At 48.3% G+C, this 17,863-nt stretch overlaps 1 protein-coding gene across 1 annotated transcript in view; it reads right to left on the minus strand.

Annotated features, from left to right (window-relative positions):
• LOC143964037 (relaxin receptor 1-like) overlaps positions 1-11,376 on the minus strand; it is a 213,937-nt gene extending 202,561 nt beyond the window's left edge. The window contains exon 1 of the mRNA XM_077473781.1: positions 11,173-11,376. Within this exon, the coding sequence (XP_077329907.1) occupies positions 11,173-11,218 (46 nt within the window). The 5' untranslated portion in view covers positions 11,219-11,376. The remainder of the gene's footprint in view (positions 1-11,172) is intronic.
• Positions 11,377-17,863: the final 6,487 nt, after the last annotated feature.

A 17,863-nucleotide genomic window follows, 5' to 3' on the forward strand; every position in this document is an offset into this window, starting at 1 on the left:
GGGAAAGGACGGTGTATGCTACAGGGACAGCCAGATTAGTCTTTCATCATCATCATCATCATCATCATCATTAGCTGTTACTATCAAGGTCCACAAAAGAGCTGTTCCAGTAACCACTAATCGTTCTCTTTTTTTGCCAATTTGTATAGGGACAGGAAGGAAGCAGTGTTGTCAGGCAGTGAGGGTAATTTTAAAGACTTGCTGTTATTATTAGTTCCACAAAGGTTCTTTTCAGGACTGGTATCAGTGGTACAGTAATAGGCTTGTACATGTATAATATTCTTTCTTCCAAATATAGAAAGGATATTATACTTGACTGCTGCCCTTCTGCTGCAGTCTGCTAAACATTCACAACTCACTTGTTCCACAAAAGTTCTTATAAGGACTGGTAACTTGGTATAGGGTGCTACGGTACATAGGCTTGAGTGCGGTACAGTCTGCTGTTCTGTAAGGACCGCTATCGGTCCACAATAGATAGGGTTGACGTGCACCACTGCTGACCGCTGCCCTATACTGCAGCAGTCCTTCAGCGGTATAGGGACTGACGTACAGTCTGCTAATCACTAACACACAACCTGCTTGTTCCACAAAAGTTCTTATAAGGACTGGTAACTTGGTATAGGGTGCTACGGTACATAGGCTTGAGTGCGGTACAGTCTGCTGTTCTGTAAGGACCGCTATCGGTCCACAATAGATAGGGTTGACGTGCACCACTGCTGACCGCTGCCCTATACTGCAGCAGTCCTTCAGCGGTATAGGGACTGACGTACAGTCTGCTAAACACTAATACACAACCTGCTTGGTCCACAAAAGTTCTTATAAGGACTGGTAACTTGGTATAGGGTGCTACGGTACATAGGCTTGAGTGCGGTACAGTCTGCTGTTCTGTAAGGACCGCTATCGGTCCACAATAGATAGGGTTGACGTGCACCACTGCTGACCGCTGCCCTATACTGCAGCAGTCCTTCAGCGGTATAGGGACTGACGTACAGTCTGCTAAACACTAATACACAACCTGCTTGGTCCACAAAAGTTCTTATAAGGACTGGTAACTTGGTATAGGGTGCTACGGTACATAGGCTTGAGTGCGGTACAGTCTGCTGTTCTGTAAGGACCGCTATCGGTCCACAATAGATAGGGTTGACGTGCACCACTGCTGACCGCTGCCCTATACTGCAGCAGTCCTTCAGCGGTATAGGGACTGACGTACAGTCTGCTAATCACTAACACACAACCTGCTTGTTCCACAAAAGTTCTTATAAGGACTGGTAACTTGGTATAGGGTGCTACGGTACATAGGCTTGAGTGCGGTACAGTCTGCTGTTCTGTAAGGACCGCTATCGGTCCACAATAGATAGGGTTGACGTGCACCACTGCTGACCGCTGCCCTATACTGCAGCAGTCCTTCAGCGGTATAGGGACTGACGTACAGTCTGCTAAACACTAATACACAACCTGCTTGGTCCACAAAAGTTCTTATAAGGACTGGTAACTTGGTATAGGGTGCTACGGTACATAGGCTTGAGTGCGGTACAGTCTGCTGTTCTGTAAGGACCGCTATCGGTCCACAATAGATAGGGTTGACGTGCACCACTGCTGACCGCTGCCCTATACTGCAGCAGTCCTTCAGCGGTATAGGGACTGACGTACAGTCTGCTAAACACTAATACACAACCTGCTTGGTCCACAAAAGTTCTTATAAGGACTGGTAACTTGGTATAGGGTGCTACGGTACATAGGCTTGAGTGCGGTACAGTCTGCTGTTCTGTAAGGACCGCTATCGGTCCACAATAGATAGGGTTGACGTGCACCACTGCTGACCGCTCACCTATACTGCAGCAGTCCTTCAGCGGTATAGGGACTGACGTACAGTCTGCTAATCACTAACACACAACCTGCTTGTTCCACAAAAGTTCTTATAAGGACTGGTAACTTGGTATAGGGTGCTACGGTACATAGGCTTGAGTGCGGTACAGTCTGCTGTTCTGTAAGGACCGCTATCGGTCCACAATAGATAGGGTTGACGTGCACCACTGCTGACCGCTGCCCTATACTGCAGCAGTCCTTCAGCGGTATAGGGACTGACGTACAGTCTGCTAATCACTAACACACAACCTGCTTGTTCCACAAAAGTTCTTATAAGGACTGGTAACTTGGTATAGGGTGCTACGGTACATAGGCTTGAGTGCGGTACAGTCTGCTGTTCTGTAAGGACCGCTATCGGTCCACAATAGATAGGGTTGACGTGCACCACTGCTGACCGCTGCCCTATACTGCAGCAGTCCTTCAGCGGTATAGGGACTGACGTACAGTCTGCTAAACACTAATACACAACCTGCTTGGTCCACAAAAGTTCTTATAAGGACTGGTAACTTGGTATAGGGTGCTACGGTACATAGGCTTGAGTGCGGTACAGTCTGCTGTTCTGTAAGGACCGCTATCGGTCCACAATAGATAGGGTTGACGTGCACCACTGCTGACCGCTCACCTATACTGCAGCAGTCCTTCAGCGGTATAGGGACTGACGTACAGTCTGCTAATCACTAACACACAACCTGCTTGTTCCACAAAAGTTCTTATAAGGACTGGTAACTTGGTATAGGGTGCTACGGTACATAGGCTTGAGTGCGGTACAGTCTGCTGTTCTGTAAGGACCGCTATCGGTCCACAATAGATAGGGTTGACGTGCACCACTGCTGACCGCTCACCTATACTGCAGCAGTCCTTCAGCGGTATAGGGACTGACGTACAGTCTGCTAATCACTAACACACAACCTGCTTGTTCCACAAAAGTTCTTATAAGGACTGGTAACTTGGTATAGGGTGCTACGGTACATAGGCTTGAGTGCGGTACAGTCTGCTGTTCTGTAAGGACCGCTATCGGTCCACAATAGATAGGGTTGACGTGCACCACTGCTGACCGCTGCCCTATACTGCAGCAGTCCTTCAGCGGTATAGGGACTGACGTACAGTCTGCTAATCACTAACACACAACCTGCTTGTTCCACAAAAGTTCTTATAAGGACTGGTAACTTGGTATAGGGTGCTACGGTACATAGGCTTGAGTGCGGTACAGTCTGCTGTTCTGTAAGGACCGCTATCGGTCCACAATAGATAGGGTTGACGTGCACCACTGCTGACCGCTGCCCTATACTGCAGCAGTCCTTCAGCGGTATAGGGACTGACGTACAGTCTGCTAAACACTAATACACAACCTGCTTGGTCCACAAAAGTTCTTATAAGGACTGGTAACTTGGTATAGGGTGCTACGGTACATAGGCTTGAGTGCGGTACAGTCTGCTGTTCTGTAAGGACCGCTATCGGTCCACAATAGATAGGGTTGACGTGCACCACTGCTGACCGCTCACCTATACTGCAGCAGTCCTTCAGCGGTATAGGGACTGACGTACAGTCTGCTAATCACTAACACACAACCTGCTTGTTCCACAAAAGTTCTTATAAGGACTGGTAACTTGGTATAGGGTGCTACGGTACATAGGCTTGAGTGCGGTACAGTCTGCTGTTCTGTAAGGACCGCTATAGGTCCACAATAGATAGGGTTGACGTGCACCACTGCTGACCGCTGCCCTATACTGCAGCAGTCCTTCAGCGGTATAGGGACTGACGTACAGTCTGCTAAACACTAATACACAACCTGCTTGGTCCACAAAAGTTCTTATAAGGACTGGTAACTTGGTATAGGGTGCTACGGTACATAGGCTTGAGTGCGGTACAGTCTGCTGTTCTGTAAGGACCGCTATCGGTCCACAATAGATAGGGTTGACGTGCACCACTGCTGACCGCTCACCTATACTGCAGCAGTCCTTCAGCGGTATAGGGACTGACGTACAGTCTGCTAATCACTAACACACAACCTGCTTGTTCCACAAAAGTTCTTATAAGGACTGGTAACTTGGTATAGGGTGCTACGGTACATAGGCTTGAGTGCGGTACAGTCTGCTGTTCTGTAAGGACCGCTATAGGTCCACAATAGATAGGGTTGACGTGCACCACTGCTGACCGCTGCCCTATACTGCAGCAGTCCTTCAGCGGTATAGGGACTGACGTACAGTCTGCTAAACACTAATACACAACCTGCTTGGTCCACAAAAGTTCTTATAAGGACTGGTAACTTGGTATAGGGTGCTACGGTACATAGGCTTGAGTGCGATACAGTCTGCTGTTCTGTAAGGACCGCTATCGGTCCACAATAGATAGGGTTGACGTGCACCACTGCTGACCGCTGCCCTATACTGCAGCAGTCCTTCAGCGGTATAGGGACTGACGTACAGTCTGCTAAACACTAATACACAACCTGCTTGGTCCACAAAAGTTCTTATAAGGACTGGTAACTTGGTATAGGGTGCTACGGTACATAGGCTTGAGTGCGGTACAGTCTGCTGTTCTGTAAGGACCGCTATCGGTCCACAATAGATAGGGTTGACGTGCACCACTGCTGACCGCTGCCCTATACTGCAGCAGTCCTTCAGCGGTATAGGGACTGACGTACAGTCTGCTAAACACTAATACACAACCTGCTTGGTCCACAAAAGTTCTTATAAGGACTGGTAACTTGGTATAGGGTGCTACGGTACATAGGCTTGAGTGCGGTACAGTCTGCTGTTCTGTAAGGACCGCTATAGGTCCACAATAGATAGGGTTGACGTGCACCACTGCTGACCGCTCACCTATACTGCAGCAGTCCTTCAGCGGTATAGGGACTAAGAGTTTTGTCACAGGGTCATTTAAAAAATGACATGCAGAGGAAGAGGCAGGCCCTTCCGCAGGGGTGGTAGGGGTAGGGCAGGAGCAACAGGCTTGAGCCAAAGTGGGAAGTTGCAGAAGGTGCGTTCAATTACTTTAAAGGATGCACCAGACTTGGTTGAGTGGCTCGCTCAGCCTTACTCTTCTGCACCCTCCTCATCCTCTCGATCTGCACCCTCTTCTTCACTCTCTGCTATGTGCACCCCCAAAGACACTACCACCAACAACACGACCACCACCACCACCACCACATACCTTCCGCTTGAGTCACTGGAATTATTTTCCGATCCATATCAAGAGGACATTTCTGATGCGCAGCCACTCTTGGTATTGGATCAGGAAGAGGAGGTAGCAACAAGCGCTACTCAGCAGTCTGACGCCAGTACCCAGATCAGCCCAATGAGGAGGTTGGTCCCCGGTGTTGCTGCCTACTCTACTTATAGCGGTGGGGAAGGTGACGTTGATGATGACGTGTCTAGTGATGTCACGTGGGTGCCCACAAGAGAGGAAGAGGAGGGGAGTTCAGAGGGAGATATGGACCAGCAGATAGGGAGGAGAAGCAGCAATGACTTACATTGCACAGCAGGGACAAAGCAGACTGCAAATGTATCAGGAGCGAGTCATCGACCATGTACGGTCACATCTGGCGCTCCCAGGACACCGGCACATGGCTCCGCAGTGTGGGCTTTTTTTAACGTGTCCGCTGCTGACAATAGCGTTGCCATCTGCAATCTTTGCAGTCAACGCGTTAGTCGCGGTAAGCCCAATACTCACCTAGGGACGACCGCCTTAAGAAGGCACATGAGCAGCCATCACCGAGCCCAGTGGGAGCAACGGAACACACAAAGCCACACTGCAGGCTCTCACCGTCCAGCCTCGTCTTCTACTTCTCCTTCTCCTCTCTCCTCACAATTGTCCTCCACTCCACCTTCCATCACGCCAAGCTCACATTTTTCTGCAAAAAGGCAGGCTTCCGTGGGCCTAATGTTTGAGCGTAAAAAAATGATGACGCCGGATAACCCTCTTGCCCAACGGTTGGCGGCTGGCTTGTCAGAACTCATAGCCCGCCAACTACTGCCATATAAACTGGTGGACTCGGAGGCCTTTCGCAAATTTGTGGCCATTGGAACACCACAATGGAAGGTCCCAGGAAGGAAGTATTTCTCAGAGAAGGGCATCCCAGAGCTATATGGCCATGTTCAGCGGCAAGTGAATGTATCTCTGGCACACAGTGTCGGTGCCAAGATACATCTGACCACAGACACGTGGTCTAGCAAACACGGGCAGGGAAGGTATATCAGTTTTACTGCCCACTGGGTGAACCTTCTGACGGCCGTCAAGCATGTAACCCGTGGCACCCGTGTAGATTTGGTTTTACCGCCACGGATTGCATGCAGGCCTGACTCTTCTTCTCCTCCTCCTACTCCATCCTCCTCCCTCTCCTCCTCAGCTGCCTCCTCCTTTTCCGCTGCTAGCGTCTCTTCCACTGCACCGCCCAAGCTCCCCAGAACCTATTCCACATGCCAGGTGAGACGTTGCCATGCCGTGCTGCGTCTGTTGTGCCTGGAAGCAAAGAGCCACACTGGCCCGGCACTCCTTTCAGCTTTGCGTTCACAGGCAGATGAGTGGCTAACACCGCTCAATTTGACAGTTGGTAAAGTGGTGTGTGACAACGGTGCCAATCTGCTTAGCGCATTGAAACAGGGCAAAATCACGCACGTGCCGTGCATGGCACACGTCTTAAACTTGGTCGTGCAGCGATTCCTTGTCAAATACCCTGGGGTCCAGGACATCTTGCGGCAGGCAAGGAAAATCTCGGCCCATTTCAGAAGATCTTACACGGCCATGGCTCGCCTTGCTGACATTCAGCGGCGACACCATCTGCCGGTCAGACGTCTTATTTGCGATTGCCCGACGCGATGGAACTCAACCTTCTATATGCTTGATAGGCTGCTCCAGCAGAAACGTGCAGTTAACGTCTACCTGTATGAACTCTGCGAAAGAAACGGTTCTGGGGAGCTGGGTTTTTTTTCACCGCGCCAGTGGCTGCTCATGCGCGACACATGCAGACTTCTGCGGCCATTTGAGGAGATCACCAAACTGGTCAGTCGCAGCCATGGCGCCATCAGTGACATGGTACCTTATGCCTTCTTTCTGGAGCGTGCATTGCGTCGTGTCATTGATCAGGCTGTGGAGGAGCAGGAGCGGGAAGATGAGGAAGTCGCAATGCTGGATGAATTCCCAGGGGGGGCTACTCTATCTGAGACAAGTCAACAACAGGAGTCTGATGAGGAGTCAGAGGAGGATGGTGCCGGGGCGGATGAGCAGGAGCAAGAAGAGCATGCTTTAAACCTTTCTGGGATCCCTGTTGTGCGAGGATGGGGAGAGGAGAATGAAGAGGACGACATTATCCTGGATGATGAGCAGGAGCCAGGCCACCACACCGCTTCCACTTTAGTGCAAATGGGGGCCTTCATGCTCCAGTGTTTTAATAGGGACCCCCGTATAAAAAGCATGAGGGTCAAGGACCAGTACTGGGTGGCAACGTACTTAGACCCCCGGTACAAACACAAAATGGCGGAAATGTTACCGCCGTCGCAGAGGGCTGTCAGAATGCAGCACTTCCAGGCCTTGCTTCGAGAAATGCTGCATTCTGCTTTTGCGTGCACTGGCAGAGGAGCAATTTCCACTCCCAGAGAAGGAGTTGCGGGTACCAATCCAACAGCGCCTGCAAGAAGAGGCCGGTTTGAAGATGTGTTGGTGACTTCGGATATGAGGTCATTCTTTCAGCCGACCCATCGACAGGTGTCATCCGGATCCAGCATCAGGGAACGCCTAGACCGTCAGGTGTCCGACTACATTGGGTTAACGGCCGATGTGGACGCTCTGAGGAGTGATGAACCCCTAGACTACTGGGTGGGCAGGCTTGACCTCTGGCCAGAGCTTGCCCAATTTGCAATCGAACTGTTGGCTTGCCCCTCATCCAGTGTCCTGTCCGAAAGGACGTTCAGCGCAGCAGGGGGGATTGTGACCGATAAGCGTACTCGCCTAGCTCACCACAGTGTTAACTACCTCACATTTCTAAAAATGAATGAGGCATGGATCTCGGAGGAATTCAACACATGTGATCAGTAGACCATGTATATGTCTATAAACAATTTTTGGAATCAAGCACACAGACCTTCTTAATTCATTTGGCTCACTTCCCTGACCCAAAAAAGCACACCGTACTATATGCCCCTACCCTCCTCTTTGAAGAGGTTGAGCGGTGTCATATTTCTACTGGGGCTGCTTATTATGAGGGGTTCCCACCATCCCTGTGCTGTGCTGACTTCCTCCTGGGTGTTCTTATTATGAGGGGCTCCCACCATCCCTGTGCTGTGCTGACTTCCTCCTGGGGGTTCTTATTATGAGGGGATCACACCATCCCTGTGCTGTGCTGACTTCCTCCTGGGGCTGCTTACGGTGCTGCTGTCAGCGCTGTATGTCACGGAGCTGCTGTCAGCGCTGTATGTCACGGAGCTGCTGTCAGCGCTGTATGTCACGGAGCTGCTGTCAGCGCTGTATGTCACGGAGCTGCTGTCAGCGCTGTATGTCACGGAGCTGCTGTCAGCGCTGTATGTCACGGAGCTGCTGTCAGCGCTGTATGTCACGGAGCTGCTGTCAGCGCTGTATGTCACGGAGCTGCTGTCAGCGCTGTATGTCACGGAGCTGCTGTCAGCGCTGTATGTCACGGAGCTGCTGTCAGCGCTGTATGTCACGGAGCTGCTGTCAGCGCTGTATGTCACGGAGCTGCTGTCAGCGCTGTATGTCACGGTGCTGCTGTCAGCGCTGTATGTCACGGAGCTGCTGTCAGCGCTGTATGTCACGGAGCTGCTGTCAGTGCTGTATGTCACGGAGCTGCTGTCAGCGCTGTATGTCACGGAGCTGCTGTCAGCGCTGTATGTCACGGAGCTGCTGTCAGCGCTGTATGTCACGGTGCTGCTGTCAGCGCTGTATGTCACGGAGCTGCTGTCAGCGCTGTATGTCACGGAGCTGCTGTCAGCGCTGTATGTCACGGAGCTGCTGTCAGCGCTGTATGTCACGGAGCTGCTGTCAGCGCTGTATGTCACGGAGCTGCTGTCAGCGCTGTATGTCACGGTGCTGCTGTCAGCGCTGTATGTCACGGAGCTGCTGTCAGCGCTGTATGTCACGGAGCTGCTGTCAGTGCTGTATGTCACGGAGCTGCTGTCAGCGCTGTATGTCACGGAGCTGCTGTCAGCGCTGTATGTCACGGAGCTGCTGTCAGCGCTGTATGTCACGGTGCTGCTGTCAGCGCTGTATGTCACGGAGCTGCTGTCAGCGCTGTATGTCACGGAGCTGCTGTCAGCGCTGTATGTCACGGAGCTGCTGTCAGCGCTGTATGTCACGGAGCTGCTGTCAGCGCTGTATGTCACGGAGCTGCTGTCAGCGCTGTATGTCACGGAGCTGCTGTCAGCGCTGTATGTCACGGTGCTGATGTCAGTGCTCTGTATTACGGTGCTGCTGTCAGTGCTCTGTATCTCCTGCACCCTCTTGTTTGCCTACCCTGGTCCCTGACCTTCCCTCTCCTCCATTGCCTTCATTAGCTCCATAGTCCTGAATTGTCAGAACAATTTCCCAAATAAAAAAAAAATGCTTGTAGTTATCGATCCCAAATTCACCTCATACATGTATTATGCTATTGTCCAGGTGGTGGGACTACGTGCTACCCCCTAATAATTACCCCGTGGCCGCAAATTCGACCTAAAGGTTTGCGAAATTCGCCTCCCATTGAAGTCAATGGAGCCCGCGGCGAACGGTCGTTTTCGCGAACGTTTGTGTCCGTTCGCGTTTCGCGTTCGCGAAACGTCCCGTCGGAAGTTCGTCCATCACTATATATAGGTCTGAAATAGATACATGGATAGATAGACGGACAGACAGGCAGGACCCTTGATTTCTTAATTAAATTGAAAGAAGTTTTTTTTCTGAGCAGGATAGATAGATATAATAGATAGAGAGATAGATAGATCTATCTCTCTATTATATCTATCTATCTATGCTACTCAGAAGAGTTTACAATTTATTTTTAAAAGGAAGCAAATCTACAGTATATATCTAACTTTTTTATCTATATTCATCTATCTATAAATCTATGCCTCTATCAACCAATGCTTATCTATCTATTATCTATCTATATCAATCAACACCTCCATCTATCTATCTCTGTCTCGATTGACCCATCTCACTATCTATTTATCTATACAGCTCAGAAGAGCTTACAGTTTATATTAGTGAAGTACCAACAGATCTATCTATCTATCTTGCGCAGAAGAGCTTACAACTTATATAAGTAAGCAATGGTCCTTGAAGCCAGGGTCCTGTCTGTCTGTTTATGCCTCTATCTATCCATCCTGCTCCGAAGAACTTTAAATTTAATTAGACAGACTGGACCCTTGCTTTCTTATCTCAGATCTATCTATCTATCTATCTATCTATCTATCTATCTATCTATCTATCTATCTATCTATCTATCCATCTCAGATCTATCCATTCAGCTACCTATCCATCTCAGATCTATCCATCTATCTCAGACTATTTCTATCTATCTATCCATCTCAGATCTATCGATCTATATCTATCTATCTATCTATCCATCTCAGATCTACCAATCTATCTCAGATCTATCCATCTATCTCAGATCTATCTATGTATCAAATAGATAACCTACAGAGACAGATAGGTCTATTTAATTAATAAATACTGTATGTGTGTTTGTATATATATATATATAGATAGATAGATAGATAGATAGATAGATAGATAGATAGATAGATAGATAGAACATTTGCTTCTTTATTAAATTTTATTATAAGCTCCTTTGAATAGCTAGATGGCTTGATTGAGGCACAGACAGACAGACAGTCAGACAGACCCTTGCTTACTGAAGTAAATTGTAGATTGTTCTCAGCAGAATAGATAAATAAATATATAGATAGATAAATCGAGAGATTTGCTTCATTGCTAATATGAACTGTAAGCTCTTCTGAGTGGCATAGATAAATGGATAGTGAGATGGGTCGATCGAGACAGAGATACAGTAGATTGATGGAAGTATTGATCGATAGACATGCTGTAGATAGATAAATAAATAGATAGATCTGTTGCTTCTTTAGGAATATGGTCGATCTTCAGAGACTGACAGACAGATGGACTGGACCTTTGCTTACTTCATTGAATTGTAAGCTCTTCAGAGCAGCACAGAGAGAATATAGATATCTACCATTTGCTTGTCTCTATCTATATCCTGTACAGGAGATCCGTGTCCCACAATGAGAAGGAATGAGAAGAAGACGCTTCCCAGGGAATGAGGCACGGGGATCAATCATCAATAATGATGTCAGGACTCACCTGTGGCTGTGGAGAGAAGGGAAGCGATGGAGAGAAGGAGGATCATCCTCTATTCTGTATGAGATCTGCCACCAACTGAAGCCCAGGACAGTGTGGAAGGAATGGGAGATGAAGGGGAGGGAGGCTCCAGGCAGTCCCTTTCCCCTCTCCTTATACTGCTATCTGACAGCGCCGGGAAATACAGCTCTGCACCACCTGTGTATCCCATCATATGATTCACTACTCACCATTATATGGATGGGAAGTCACAAATAAGGGGGGGGGGGGGGGTCCTGGATGGGAGGCCACAGATAAGGGGGGATCCTGGATGGGAAGTCACAGATAAGGGGGGATCCTGGATGGGAAGTCACAGATAAGGGGGGATCCTGGATGAAAAGTCACAGATAAGGGGGATCCTGGATGAGAAGTCACATATAAGGGGGATCCTGGATGGGAAGTCACAGATAAAGGGGGATCCTGGATGGGAAGTCACAGATAAGGGGGGATCCTGGATGGGAAGTCACAGATAAGGGGGATCCTGGATGGGAAGTCACAGATAAGGGGGGATCCTGGATGGGAAGTCACAGATAAGGGGGGATCCTGGATTGGAAGCCACAGATAAGGGGGATCCTGGATGAGAAGTCACAGATAAGGGGGGATCCTGGATAGGAATCACAGATCAGGGGGATCCTGGATGGGAAGTCACAGATAAGTGGGGATCCTGGATGGGAAGTCACAGATAAGTGGGGATCCTGGATGGGAAGTTACAGATAATGGGGATGATGGATGGGAAGTCACAGATAAGGGGGATCATGGATGGGAAGTCACAGATAAGGGGGGATCCTGGATGAGAAGTCACAGATAATGGGGGATCCTGGATGAGAAGTCACAGGTAGTGAGTAGTATATAATGGCAGTGCATAGCTGTGGAGTGTGTGGTATGTAGCAGGAGGTGAGTGCATGGCAGTGAGCAGTATGTAGTAGTAAAACAGTATAGGTCCGTGTACAGTACCTAGTGGCAGTACAGAGCAGGCTGGGTTCTGTATGTAGGGACAGTGTAGGACAGTGAGCACTAAGTAGTGACAGTCTAGGTCAGTGAGCAGTATTTAGAAGCTAGGTAGAGCAGTATGTAGTTGCAGTGTAGGGCAGTGAGCAGTATGTAGTTGCAGTGTAGAACAGTGAGTATTATGTAGTTGTAGTGTAGGTCAATGAGCACTAAGTAGTGACAGTGTAGTGCAGTGAGCACTGTGTAGTTGCACTGTAGTGCAGTGAGTGGTGCGTTATTACACTGTAGTGCAGTGAGCACTGTGTAGTGGCAGTGTAGGATGGTGATTAGTATGTAGTTTCAGTGTAGAGCAGTGCGCAGTGTGTAGTTGCAGTGCAGGGCAGTGAGACCTTTGTAGTTGCAGTATAGAGCAGTGAGCAGTATGTATTTGCATTGTAGGGCAGTGAGACGTTTGTAATTGCAGTGTAAGGCAGTGAGCACTATGTTGTTGTAGTGTAGTGCAGTGAGCACGGTGTAGTTGCACTGTAGTGCAGTGAGTGGTGCGTAATTGCACCGCAGTGCAGTGAGCACTGTGTTGTTGTAGTGTAGTGCCGTGATCACTGTGTAGTGGTAGTGTAGGATGGTGCTTACTAAGTAGTGGCAGTGTAGGGCAGTGAGCAATATGCAGTTGCAGTATAGAGCAGTATGTAGTTGCAGTGTAGGGCAGTGAGCAGTATGTAGTTGCAGTGTAGAGCAGTATGTAGTTGCAGTGTAGAGCAGTAAGCAGTATGTAGTTGCAGTGTAGGGCAGTGAGTAGTATGTAGTTGCAGTGTAGAGCAGTGAGCACTATGTAGTTGTAGTGTAGGTCAATGAACACTAAGTAGTGGCAGTGTAAGGCAGTGAGCACTATGTTGTTGTAGTGTAGTGCAGTGAGCACTGTGTAGTTGCACTGTAGTGCAGTGAGCGGTGCGTAATTGCACTGTAGTGCAGTGAGCACTATGTTGTTGTAGTGTAGTGAGCACTGTGTAGTGGCAGTGTAGGATGGTGCTTACTAAGTAGTGGCAGTGAGCAATATGTAGGTGCAGTGTAGAGCAGAGAGCAGTATGTAGTTGCAGTGTAGAGCAGTAAGCAGTATGTAGTTGCAGTGTAGGGCAGTGAGCAGTATGTAGTTGCAGTGTAGAGCAGTGAGCACTATGTAGGTGTAGTGTAGGTCAATGAGTACTAAGTAGTGGCAGTGTAAGGCAGTGAGCACTATGTTGTTGTAGTGTAGTGCAGTGAGCACTGTGTAGTTGTACTGTAGTGCAGTGAGCGGTGCGTAATTGCACTGTAGTGCAGTGAGCACTATGTTGTTGTAGTGTAGTGTAGTGTAGTGAGCACTGTGTAGTGGCAGTGTAGGATGGTGCTTACTAAGTAGTGGCAGTGTAGGGCAGTGAGCAATATGTAGGTGCAGTGTAGAGCAGAGAGCAGTATGTAGTTGCAGTGTAGAGCAGTAAGCAGTATGTAGTTGCAGTGTAGGGCAGTGAGCGGTATGTAGTTGCAGTGTAGAGCAGTGAGCACTATGTAGGTGTAGTGTAGGTCAATGAGTACTAAGTAGTGGCAGTGTAAGGCAGTGAGCACTATGTTGTTGTAGTGTAGTGCAGTGAGCACTGTGTAGTTGTACTGTAGTGCAGTGAGCGGTGCGTAATTGCACTGTAGTGCAGTGAGCACTATGTTGTTGTAGTGTAGTGTAGTGAGCACTGTGTAGTGGCAGTGTAGGATGGTGCTTACTAAGTAGTGGCAGTGTAGGGCAGTGAACAATATGTAGTTGCAGTGTAGAACAGTGAGCAGTATGTAGTTGCAGTGTAGGGCAGTGAGAAGTATGTAGTGACAACGCAGAGCAGTTAACCATTTGTAGTTGCAGTGTAGAGCAATGAGCAGTATGTAGTTGCAGTGTAGAGAAGTGAGTGGTATGTAGTTGCAGTGTAGGGCAGTGAGCAGTATGTAGTGGTAGCGTAGAGCAGTGAGCCATTTGTCGTTGCAGTGTAGAGCAGTGAGCAGTATGTAGTTGCAGTGTAGGGCAGTGCGCAGTATGTAGTTGCAATGAGCAGTATGTAGTTGCAGTGTAGAGCAGTGAGCAGTATGTAATTGCAGTGTAGGGCAGTGAGCAGTATGTAGTGATAGCGTAGAGCAGTGAGACGTTTTTAGTTGCAGTGTAAAGCAGTGAGCACTATGTAGTTGCAGTGTAGGACAGAGAGCAGTATGTAGTTGCAATAAGCAGTATGTAGGGGCAGTGCAGTGAGAAGTATGCAGTTGCAGTTCAGTCATCGGTATATAGTTGCAGTGTAGTGCAATGAGAAGTATGTAGTGGCAGTGTAGGGCAGTGAGCAGTATGCAGTTGCACTGAGCACTAGGTAGTGGCATTATAGGTCAGTGAGCACTATGTAGTTGTAGTGTAAGGCAGTGAGCACTCTGTAGTTGTAGTGTTTGTCAGTGAGCACTAAGTAGTGACAGTGTAAGGCAGTGAGCACAATGTTGTTGTCGTGTAGTGCAGTGAGCACTGTGTAGTTTCACTGTAGTGTAGGGAGCACTGTGTAGTTGCACTATAGTGCAGTGAGCACTGTGTAGTTGCAGTGTAGAGCAGTATGGAGGGGCAATGTAGGGCAATGAGAAGTATAGAATGGTAGTGTAGGTCAGTGAGCACTATGTAGTTGTAGTGTAGGTAAGTGAGCACTGTGTAATTGCAGTGTAGGGCAGTGAGCAGTATGTAGTGGCAACATAGAGCAGTGAGCCATATGTAGTTGCAGTGTAGAGCAATATGTAGTTGCAGTGTAGGACAGTGAGCAGTATGTAGTGGCAGCGTAGAGCAGTGAGCCGTTTGTAGTTGCAGTGTAAAGCAGTGAACAGTATGTAGTTACAGTACAGTGCAGTGAGCAGTATGCCGTTTCAGTGAGCAGTATGTAGGGGCAGTGCAGTGAGAAGTATGCAGTTTCAGTGCAGTCATAGGTATATAGTTGTAGTGTAGTGCAGTGAGAAGTATGTAGTGGCAGAGTAGGGCAGTGAGCTGTATGCAGTTACAGTGCAGTGGGCACTAGGTAGTGGCATTATAGGGCAGTGAGTAGTATGTAGGGCCAGGCAGTGTAGGACAATGAGAAGTATAGAATGGCAGTGTAGGTCAGTGAGCACTATGTAGTTGTAGTGTAAGGCAGTGAGCACTATGTAGTTGTAGTGTAGGTCAGTGAGAGCTAAGTAGTGATAGTGTAAGGCAGTGAGCACTATGTAGTTGTAGTGTAAGGCAGTTAGCACTATGTAGTTGTAGTGTAAGGCAGGGAGCACTATGTAGTTGTAGTGTAGGTCAGTGAGCACTAAGTAGTGACAGTGTAAGGCAGTGAGCACTATGTTGTTGTAGTGTAGTGCAGTGAGCACTGTGTAGTTTCACTGTAGTGCAATGATCACTGTGTAATTGCACTGTAGTGCCATGAGAACTATGTTGTTGTAGTGTAGTGCAGTGAGCACTGTGTAGTTGCAGTGTAGGGCAGTGAGCAGTATGTAGGGGCAGTGTAGGGCAATGAGAAGTATAGAATGGCAGTGTAAGTCAGTGAGCACTATGTAGTTGTAGTGTAGTGAGCACTGTGTAAATATAGTGTAGGTCAGTGGGCACTGTGTAATTTCAGTGTAGGGCAGTGAGCAGTATGTAATGACAGTGAGCACTATGCTGTTGCAGTGTAGTGTAGTGAGCACTGTGTAGTTGCACTGTAGTGCAGTGAGCACTATGTTGTTGTAGTGTAGTGCAGTGAGCACTGTGTAGTTGTAGTGTAGGTCAGTGAGTACTGTGTAATTTCAGTGTAGGGCAGTGAGCAGTATCTAGTGGCAGTGAGCACTATTTTGTTATAGTGTAGTGAGCACTGTGTAGTTGCACTGTAGTGCAGTGAGCACTATGTTGTAGTGTAGTGCAGTGAGCACTGTGTAACTGCAGTATAGGGCAGTGAGTAGTATGTAGTGGCAGTGAGCACTATGTTGTAGTGTAGTGAGCACTGTGTAGTTGCACTGTAGTGCAGTGAGCACTATGTTGTTGTAGTGTAGTGAGCACTGTGTAGTTCCACTGTAGTGCAGTGAGCACTATGCTGTTGTAGTGTAGTGAGCACTGTGTAGTTGTAGTGTAGTGTAGTGAGCACTATGTTGTTGTATTGTAGGTACATGAGCACTAAGTAGTGACAGTGTAAGGCAGTGAGCACTATGTTGTAGTGTAGTGCAGTGAGCACTGTGTAGTTTCACTCTAGTGCAGTGATCACTGTGCAATTGCACTGTAGTGCCGTGAGCAGTATGTTGTTGTAGTGTAGTGCAGTGAGCACTGTGCAGTTGCAGTGTAGTACTGTTTATTTGCAGTGTAGGGCAGTGAGCAGTATGTAGGGGAAGTGTAGGGCAACGAGAAGTATAGAATGGCAGTGTAGGTCAGTGAGCACTATGTAGTTGTAGTGTAGTGAGCACTGTGTAGATATAGTGTAGGTCAGTGGGCACTGTGTAATTTCAGTGTAGGGCAGTGAGCAGTATGTAATGGCAGTTAGCACTATGCTGTTCTAGTGTAGTGAGCACTGTGTAGTTGCCCTGTAGTGCAGTAAGCACTATGTTGTTGTAGTGTAGTGAGCACTGTGTAGTTGTAGTGTAGGGCAGTGAGCAGTATCTAGTGGCAGTGAGCACTATGTTGTTATAGTGTAGTGAGCACTGTGTAGTTGCACTGTAGTGCAGTGAGCACTATGTTGTTGTAGTGTAGTGCAGTGAGCACTGTGTTGTAATGTAGTGCAGTGAGCACTGTGTAGTTGCAGTATAGGGCAGTGAGTAGTATGTAGTGGCAATGAGCACTATGTTGTAGTGTAGTGAGCACTGTGTAGTTGCACTGTAGTGCAGTGAGCACTATGTTGTTGTAGTGTAGTGAGCACCGTGTAGTTGCACTGTAGTGCAGTGAGCACCATGTTGTTGTAGTGTAGTGAGCACTGTGTAGTTGTAGTGTAGTGCAGTGAGCACTATGTTGTAGTGTAAGTCAGTGAGCACTAAGTAGTGACAGTGTAAGGCAGTGAGCAATGTGTATTTTTAGTGTAGTGCAGTGAGCACTGTGTAGTTGCAGTTTAGGGCAGTGAGCACTATGTTGTTGTAATACAGTGAGCACTATGTTGTTGCAGTTTAGGTCAGTGAGCACTAAGTAGTGACAGTGTAAGGCAGTGAGCACTGTGTAATTTTAGTGTAGTGCAGTGAGCACTGTGTAGTTGCAGTTTATGGCAGTGAGCAGTATGTTGTAGTGTAGTGCAGTGAGCACTGTGTAGCTGCAGTGTAGGGCAGTGAGCACTGTGTAGTTGCAGTGTAGGGCAGTGAGCACTGTGTAGTTGCAGTGTATTGCAGTGAGCACTGTGTAGTTGCAGTGTAGGGTAGTGAGCACTGTGTAGTTGCAGTGCAGGGCAGTGAGCACTGTGTAGTTGCAGCATAGGCAGCAAGCACTGTGTAGTTGCAGTGTAGTGCAGTGATCACTGTGTAGTTGCAGTGTAGGGCAGTGAGCACTGTGTAGTTGCAGTGTAGGGCAGTGAGCACTGTGTAGTTGCAGTGTAGGGCAGTGAGCACTGTGGAGTTTTAGTGTAGTGCAGTGAGCACTGTGGAGTTTTAGTGTAGTGCAGTGAGCACTGTGTAGTTGCAGTGTAGGGCACTGATCAGTATGTTGTAGTGCAGTGAGCACTATATAGTTGCAGTGTAGGGCAGTGAGCAC

The sequence above is a fragment of the Lithobates pipiens genome, unplaced genomic scaffold (genome assembly GCF_037356315.1).
Source record: "Lithobates pipiens isolate NorthernLeopardFrog02 unplaced genomic scaffold, aLitPip1_a1.2 Scaffold_1, whole genome shotgun sequence".
In the NCBI taxonomy this organism is placed as follows: domain Eukaryota; kingdom Metazoa; phylum Chordata; class Amphibia; order Anura; family Ranidae; genus Lithobates; species Lithobates pipiens.